The sequence below is a fragment of the Anas platyrhynchos genome, chromosome 4, assembly GCF_047663525.1.
Source record: "Anas platyrhynchos isolate ZD024472 breed Pekin duck chromosome 4, IASCAAS_PekinDuck_T2T, whole genome shotgun sequence".
In the NCBI taxonomy this organism is placed as follows: Eukaryota; Metazoa; Chordata; class Aves; order Anseriformes; family Anatidae; genus Anas; species Anas platyrhynchos.
Window position 1 is genome coordinate 60,547,238 of NC_092590.1, and position 8,953 is coordinate 60,556,190.

At 41.7% G+C, this 8,953-nt stretch overlaps 1 protein-coding gene across 2 annotated transcripts in view; it reads right to left on the minus strand.

Annotated features, from left to right (window-relative positions):
- Positions 1–5,964, minus strand: part of TBC1D19 (TBC1 domain family member 19) — a 46,419-nt gene extending 40,455 nt beyond the window's left edge. Inside the window, exon 1 of one of the 2 annotated variants that reach the window (XM_038178705.2) lies at positions 5,784–5,964. In XM_038178705.2, the coding sequence (XP_038034633.1) occupies positions 5,784–5,882 (99 nt within the window). In that variant the 5' untranslated portion in view covers positions 5,883–5,964. The remainder of the gene's footprint in view (positions 1–5,783) is intronic. The other variant, XM_027457289.3, reaches the window with a different exon arrangement.
- Positions 5,965–8,953: the final 2,989 nt, after the last annotated feature.

Below are 8,953 nucleotides of genomic sequence, written 5' to 3' on the forward strand. Positions count from 1 at the left end.
AACAAAGTATTTCTTAAAAATGTTAATGTCTACTGTTTTCCTTTCCAGTCTAAGGCTGTATAGGATTTGGCACTGTACATATTCTTATGGTTAGGACACCACGGTTTAAGGGTTGGGTGTCCACCTTCATCTGCAGTCTTGGCACAGCCCTTGCAAATCAAGGAGCAACTGGCTGGTGGGCATTTCTTCCTAAGCCAAGCCATCCTTATGGCATTTCTTGGCATTCTCATCCTTCAGCTGTACAGAAGAGAAAGTACAGTTTGGAACTTCAAGAATTTGCCAAAATTTATTCAAAATGGATAAGGTACTGTCCTGGTTTCACTTAGAACAGAGTTGATTTTCTTCCTAGTAGCTGGTGGAATGCACTAGCAATCCTTTGTATTTACATTCTGCACACAGCTCTGATTTTGGTAAGGTATCCTGTTGAAATCCGGGCAGTCACCATCATAAGTGATACTCTAAACGTATTACATGTTCTGTACTGCATGTCAACAAGGAAGAAAATCCAAAGACTCAACACTGAAACAAAAGGATAGCATTTCCTAGTTGGAAAATGGTGTAGAAAATTGATTTGTAGAGCAAGCAAACACAAAGGGACAAATTGAGTTGCAAATTAACATCTAAACTCGGAAATAGCATTCAGCCGTCAGGATCGAAGCAGAATTGATCATGCAAGAAGACAGATGAGCCCCTAAGGCACAGCATTCAAAGCAGTGTAGGAAAGTGGCCAGAGGACCAGCAACACACTACAGAGAGGAAGTTCAACAAAATAAAGCATCACAGCATAACACCAGTGCTAAGCTATTTTACTTCCCCAAAAATAATCACTACAGAAAATTGGTCCAACTATACTGAAATGTGGAATTGTACCAGGTGAATGCTTTTTTTGTTTTTCCCTGATGCAACCAGTTCTGCAACTAACTTTAGACACTAAATATTTTTACTGGCTGTCCACCATCATCCCTTTTCAACACCTTTCTGTTTTAGACATGTATGCACACCAACAGTGCATTTATTAGTCTTCACTATGACTTTGCACAAGCGATCAATGTTTTTAGCTTTTACAGCTATTATTTCCCAAATTACAATAATGCACACTATCCCAAGTGTAGTCCAACTTTAACAGACTGAAATCAAATGAAGGCTAAAAAAATAATTCCCTTTTTCATATACTCAATTTGGCCATAACTAGATTTTCTCAGAATCAAGTTGACTTGTTCAAAACCACTTCAAGTATTATGACAATTTCAGTGTAAACACTCTAAACACCTAAAAATCCTAGAAATTTAAGGGAGCGATTTGTGTTTATTTTATATATTTCTGTATGCAAAAGACGAATACTTCTGAGCATAACTAGACCTTCAGGAAGTAGAGAACCCTGAATACACTGACATTTTTCCAGCACTTGCACATTCCTACAGTAATTACACTACCGGTGAGTGTTGTGAACTCTCCCATACAAGTAGAAACAAGTTTAAAAAAATCTAGTAGTTGAAACAGAGTTTCGAATAGCCTCATGCAGTAAACAACAGCTTAAAACGTTAAGTTCTCCCGCAAGATGTACAGGATGTATTTTTAATAATGCAATTTTGATGTTTTAATTAATTTTCTAGGTTTTATTTAAACACAAGATTAGCGCTGCAAACAAAATGCAAGGGAAAACGTATACAATCCACATTGCTAAGAAAATAAATCTGCAAATCAAGCTTGCATTGTTTGTGAACTCCATAATCTGTTCAAAGTATTCATAATTGCATTCAATTTAAAATTCATTACACTGCAGATGTAACTGCTGAGCCATTTGGACCAGAGCACGAGCTCTATCAGAAGGGGATAGCAAGCTCTTTGTTAAATGCGATGCACGAAAAGGAATCATTAATTATCTCTGATGACTCATGAGCCTGTGTTTACTTGCTAAGTTTTATTAAATAAATGCTACATTTCACAGAAACATTCTCTTTCTTAATTTGATCTTTTACTTAAGTAGAAATCTGTATCAACTTTTTTTTTTGTAACTGTTGGGAAAAAGTGCCCTGAAAACCATACCTGCAGGTATCTCGCAGATCATTCACTCCCTGAAATGTTCACCCGCATTCCCTCTAGAAGCACACACAGAGGCAGCTTCAACAAGCATCATTCCTGGTGCTCCTCTCTTTCTTTGCCCCAGCTGAAGTCTTATGAAGTCCCTCACCTCTCACTTGGGTTGATAATTTAGGTCTTTAGACCTCACATTTCCACTTTCAGCCTCCTCAGCCAGCCATTACCTTGTTCTGCTATGGCTTCTCCTTAAAGCACTCCTGCCACAAGCATCTTATGAGAAACACAGATCTGGAAGTGTCCACACACAAAATGCCCGGAGGGATTCCTTGTACTGACTGTGGCTATTTCTTACTTGATTTAAAATATAATTTAGAACCTTTACCCTTCATTTTATTCTCACCTCCTGTTTTAGGGAAGTTCTTTAGGCTTTTTTATTACTGTTTTTTTTCATTTTATTTTTCTTTAAAACCTTAACTTGTTATTTGCCCCTGACCATTAGAAGTTCCAGGCAACTCGGGCAGATTCCTATTAGGGCTCTGGAGAGAGCAAAGATTTTTGATGTTCTGTTAAATACCTCTGTTAAAAAGTGACACTTTTTTCAGATCTCTCAGTTGTTCCAGTTTTATTCTCACTTCCCTGATGAAGATTCTGCTCTCCCCCCAACATAGAAAAGCAAGATTTTACACAAAATTTTGATTTCAAACTCCATTTTCTGTCTGAAGATTTCACATTTCCCTAACCACCTCTATTTTTTACCTTAAAACATTACAGAAAGGGAAGAATGAAGACAAAACCAAACAAATTTGGTTACAGTCTCACACTCTGAAAGTTGTTCCTGAGAAATTGCAATCAGATTTCTTTTCAGAAACTCCAATGGCCCCAGCAGCACTCCTACCCATTGAAAAGCTATTAGCTAATAGTTCCATACTTTATCACTGTTATTATTTCCTTTCAAACAGGACCCAAAATAAAAACTATACTCACTCTTTCCTGCATTAATCTCTTGGTATTAAGTGCAGGCACATCATCAATATATTGAAACTCAACCTAAGAAATCAACCTAGCATTTCTTTTCCCAATCTCCTCTAGCTAGCATATGACCCTACCTCTATTTCACTCCTTGGGACAAAAATGTGATTATCTGATACCCACAGAGCCTGAGCTGTGACAGCAAATCATTTGGTGCCCACACCAAACTAATTTTAAAGAGATTGCACATCACAGTTCTTGACACAGGCATGGGCTCCCAGTGTCAGTCCAACGCAGCGCTGGCGCGATCAGTTCATAACCGCAGGACTACTCCATCATCTCTCACAAATAATGTCAGGAAGTTGTGTTTTCCCCCAGATTCTATTAACTGGTGAAAGAAACTGTTCATTCTCAGCTCTCCTTCCTAGACTTTAAAGAAGAGATAAGTTTACAAAACAGTTGTTGCTGAAAGTTAAAATAACGTCGGCGAGACTACACGACACCTTAAAAGTATCAGGCAATATTATACCAGATTTTACGATGCATTCCAACTCTCATGTTTCTACACTGACATATAAATATCAATGACTGTAAAGGTAAAATATAACTGTAGCAATAATATCCAAAACAATAAGTTTTACTAAGACACACTGCCTCAATGCATTTCTCAAAATACAGCATGGCTTTCAAAAAGTAACTTAAAATTAACTAAAAAAGGGACCACCGATAGCTCAGCACTGTAAGCAGTGGAGACTTTGTTCAGAAACCGAAAAGTAACCAGCCAACAAAAAAATCCTCCATGCCCTACTGACCAACTGGAGTTTGGGCGCGATGCACAGCAGCAGCAAAGATTTGAATTTGATAATGCAACTTCAGAAGCACTCCAGGCAATGGGAGAGAAATCAAGCATTAATTTAATACGGAGAGTGGCAAAAGTCAGAAACCTTCAAAATTCCATATAGCTAAATATGGATGAAGCAAAGATAAGGAACATGCAGATAGGGCCTTTGCAATTGCACAGCACAGAGATAATACGATGAGCGATATAGATAGAAAAAGTCTATATTGTACAAGAAAAAAACATAAATGCATGTAAGGTCTATAAAAAATGAAGATCAAGCAGAACATAGAGATTCCTGACAAAGGGGATGTACTTCTGGCCCTATTAACTTAAAGTGCAGGCTCTGAAAGATGACTTTTAACGTTGCTAAATTGTTTATTGGTATATCTAAAGACCTTCCAGTCTTTCAGATGACTATACTGAGCTATAGCTCTTACTTAATCTTCTACTACAAATTCTTCAAACACCTACTGTAAGAATCAGCCTGAACATTTGTCTCCTCCCCTTTGCCCTTCATCCATACGTGCACCAAGTTCTTCTCTTCTGTTCTGTGAAGCTATCAGGACAGATTTAACAGTGACCATTACACTGGGATTTATTTACTCCACAGGTTACCCTCATGCTGTTAGATTACGCAGTTTCAGCTTGTATTGAGTCAGTGCCGACCTGCTATAGAATCAGGGAGGGATGCAGATATTTAAGGGCCATTTCAGACATCAGATCGCAGAGGGGCACTGCTACGGTCCTCAGACTGCCCACCTGGTGCTCAGAAAAATAGCCATCCACCAGCAGCATGTAAATACCTCTCTGTGTATTAAAAAAAATGTGCTAAGTACCAGACGGCTGTGAAATGAGGCCTTGTGGGAGACAGAGCAGAGAGAATAAAAGCAGAGATGGGCACAAACTTTTCATTATAATCAGTAATGGAGTTGTTAAAAGAGAGCTCTGTTCTGAAAACCCATTGCTGCCATTACCAAGGACAAGTTCTTGAATTTAACTCTCCACACATCACATCAGGCCATCTACTTGGGCTTCTGAATTCCCCTACAGGAACTGAATTCCCCAACACATACCAGGAACTCAACATCTGGGTTGTTTTATAAACCTAGCCTCCTTAAAGTCATGCACGTTTGCTAACTCACGTTTTTTTCAGAGAATTCAGTCAACAAGAGCCAGGCAGATAGACATATATTTAAAAAAGCTTTTGGAGACCAAACCAGCAGGTGTTTCAAACAAAAAGAAACCCCCCCAAAAAAGACATAATGCCTCTTGCTAGGGAAGGCTTTAGGTTTCTCATTGAGAGAAGAAAATCTAATTTAAATTAAAAACTCAACACAACTAGGGCAGGTAATGGGCATCCTATCCTAAAACAAACCTGCACAACTTTAAGCATTGTTTGCAAAATGTTAAATAAACCCCAAGATTTTATAAAATGAAACCCAAAGGATTTCAGTGCATGCACTGATAGCTGTAGTAGCACTACTGTATTGTCATGGTCATGAAATCTAAAATAAAATATATCTGATAGGGAGTTCACCTGAAATATAAAAATATGGTTTCAAACACAGACAAGTTACCACATACAAACTGCTTTCCCAGCTACCATAACGCACTTTCAGTGAGTTTTTCGCTTATTTTCAGCTCTTTTCAGCAACCCCTCATTTCCCAGGGGGCTCTCTAGGGCGGGGGGGGGGCACTCCAAGCCTTGAAAATCTCAGACAAAAGCCAAATCCGGTCACTTTCAGACCGGCTGAGGTTTGAAGGGGGCAGCCCCGAGATTCGCCCCGAAACCCTTCAGCCTCACAGGGACAAAGCGAGCCCCGGGGAGCGGCCGGGGAAGGGGAGGGGAGGGCAGGGCAGGCCCCGGGCCGCGCCCCACAAAGCGCCGGGCCGGGGGGCAGGGAGCCGGGCCTGGGGCCGGGCCGGGGCTCACCCGGGCCTGTCGCTCGAGCTGGGAGTGGAGGCTGGAGCCCTGCAGGCGCTGCACGATCCGCGCTATGGTGAGGGACAGCCCGCTGTCCGGGTCCAGCATCGCGCCGGGGGCCGGCCCGGAGCGCTTTGGCCGCCGCACCGCCGCCCGTGGGGACGTTACCAGGCAACGCAGGGAGCGGGGCGCGCCGCCGGCGTGGGGGCCGGGTGGAAAATGGTTCCTGGCTGAAGAGTTCCGCGGTGACAAAATTTTTTTATTATTATTATTTATTTATTTATTTTATGCCCCCCAGCACGGATAGGCAGTGCCCTGTCCATGGGCTGCAGCCGGACAGGCTGCCCCGGGGGCTGCCGCCTCTCCACGGGACCCTGGCAGGCTCCTTCCAGCCCGTGGGCTGCAGTTCAAATATAACTGGTGAAAAAAAAAACACACTGCTCCTGTTTCATAAATGATTTTGTCCAATAAATCCCGCATAAAAACAGCATAGGGAAAGCCTGCGAGTGGATCCAGGGATGTGGCAGCACCTCCTGAGCTTAGGCATAGATACCAGTAAATGTCCCAGCCACCTTGTGTTGGGTCCTGTACAGAGAATCATAAGATGGCCTGGGTTGGAAGGGACCTCAAGGATCCTCTAGTTCCAAGCCCCTGCCATAGGCAGGGACACCTCCCACTAGATCAGGTTGCTCAGGGCATCCTCCAACCTGGCCTTGAACAACGCCAGAGGTGGGGCATCCACAACCTCTCTGGGCAACCCATTCCAGTGCCTCACCACCCTCTGAATGAAGAATTTCCTCCTACACATGGCCTGCTCTTTGCTTGGGCTGAGCTGACAGACAAAATGTCCTCGTCCCAGTGGGCAGGGTGAATGTGTCAGCCTTACCTGCATGCCTGAACGCTCATGTAGTGGAGGCAGGCTCCCGGCAGGAGCCTCAGGCGGTGTTTGTAGATGCTGTGGCTCACAAGTCGCTGCCCTCTGGACCCCATGGATTAACTGGCTATTAGCATTTCACATTTAGCTCAATAACTATTAAAACAGTATTTTACATCATCATTAATTATGGCTTAATTAACATGTCTGTCTTTGCATTGTAAAGGACTAAGGTTTCTCATGCAGTCAGCGATTCCATCGCAGCTGAGCTGCTACAATCAACAGCTACAAGGCAGCATCCTCTTGAATTGCTTCTCAGCTGGAACTGACAGGGCTTCAAACCCATTTCAGAGCAGTCAGAAAGAGAAGCTTAAAAAAATCTTTAGCTGTGGTTTAAGTCGCTTTACACTAGTGTGAGGTAGCCAGATTCACATCATTAAAGCTTGAGAGTTTAAAACACTGCTGTCTAGGGCCTGAGGTATCACATCCAGATGGAGTGAAAAGAGCCTTTAGCTACACAGCCTTTCTGTGTGCTTCAAGGGATATACTTGTAGACCTGCACTCCAGTAAAGTTTTATTGCACTCTTGAAATTTTGTGTACACAGCATGGTAAGTCATTAATTCAAGCTCATTACGAGGAGCCAATACAGTTCTCACTTAAACAGGACAGCTGTGTGGCACTAGGTACATCTCACTGGGTGGTATGAAGCAAGGAGCTTCAGCACACTAATCGCTTCTGGGGAAATCTGTTCCTATCTACATAAGTAACAGCACTATGTAATCAAATTCTCACTTAGTAAGCTAATTTACTAAGTCCAAATATTAATTTTATAAAGCACAGAATTATTATTAAATAAGAGACTTCAAGGAGTTAATGTGGAAAAACTGATGGTTGGCTTCCAAAGTCAAGCATTAATATTCATTTTCAGCTCTGAGGATGACCATACCTCTCTAAAATAAAGAATGTTGTAACATTCTGAAATATCAGGTTGTAACTTTTTCATTGCTGTGAACTCTGCATGCAAGTAAATCAGAAGTGAGGAAATGAAGATAGATATCATCAGCTATCTTGCTAGAAAAAAAAAAAAAAGATATAAAAAAAAACAGTAGATGTAACAAGTATAAATATGCACCTGAATTCGTCTCTCTGCAACCTCTTGACTTTTCATCAAACTTTTCTGGATAAAATGAAGTTTAAAGGAAAACAGTAAAAGAAGGCCAGAATTAAAATTCCTTAATCAGCTGTAGAAGAAGCTTTAAAAATATCTTACATGAAATCGAGAGACTGAAGACATCTCTCCTCTGAATTAGTGGAGAGAACAGAGAAATCAAATGCCCAGTTGTCTACCAATGCCTTAAACACCTCTTCTGGTTTACGTCAAGTTGTCTGTCAGTTCTGTTCTTGCATGCATTTATGAAGTTAGTGGCAACAGTGAGCACATTTGCTTTTCTTCTTGTATTGGGAGATAATTAAATGTTTGCCTACATTCCCAACTGAACAGGTATACAAAGTGTAATAGCTTTATGTACTAGATCATATTAAAATTCTGCAGAGTTTTCATGGAGACTGTTTGTTTGCTTGTTTGCTTGCTTTTGTTTGTTTGTTTGTTTTTGTTTTTTTGAGGAGGATCATATTTGTAGGAACTCTATCTGTTAGAGAGGCACATGCAGAAAACCATGGTATGCCACCAAGCTCCATAGCTCAGTGTCTATCAGTCCAGGGTTTTACATTGCAGCTGCCAGTATGAGAGGAAGCCCTACTCCCTTCCCTGGCACAGTCCTTGACATTATTTTCTTTTCCAGATTTTAGGAGAACTTGTGGTCTGCCACATGTGAGAAGACATACTCAGAGGCAGAAAATGGAGGAGGGACTGTAAACACCATTGTGTTTGGCAAGTGTGTTGCTTATCAGGACCACGTGGTACGTGAGGACTCCGAGATTTGGTACTTGTGTACCTGTAACACAGCACCATGTCTGGCTGTTTTCTGTGCTGTGATCCTGCAGGCACCACATCCAGCTAGATGGCAGAGTTGTGGGACAGGACAGAAGCCATGATATTCTGCTGGTTAGAAGTGTAAGTTCTCCTGCCCCTCGGGGAAGCATACATGGGAACATGCATGGGGAGCATACAACAGATGAATATCATGTGCAAAGCATAAGATTTCTCAGGTCTCCAAAAGCCATCTTTATGTCCTATGGGTCAACAAAACAGGCAAAAAAGCTAATGTCAGCTGTAGATGAGCGATTTCCTGCAGCTGACAACCTCCACTCCAAATTTAACTCTGTTACCTTCTTCACATGAAC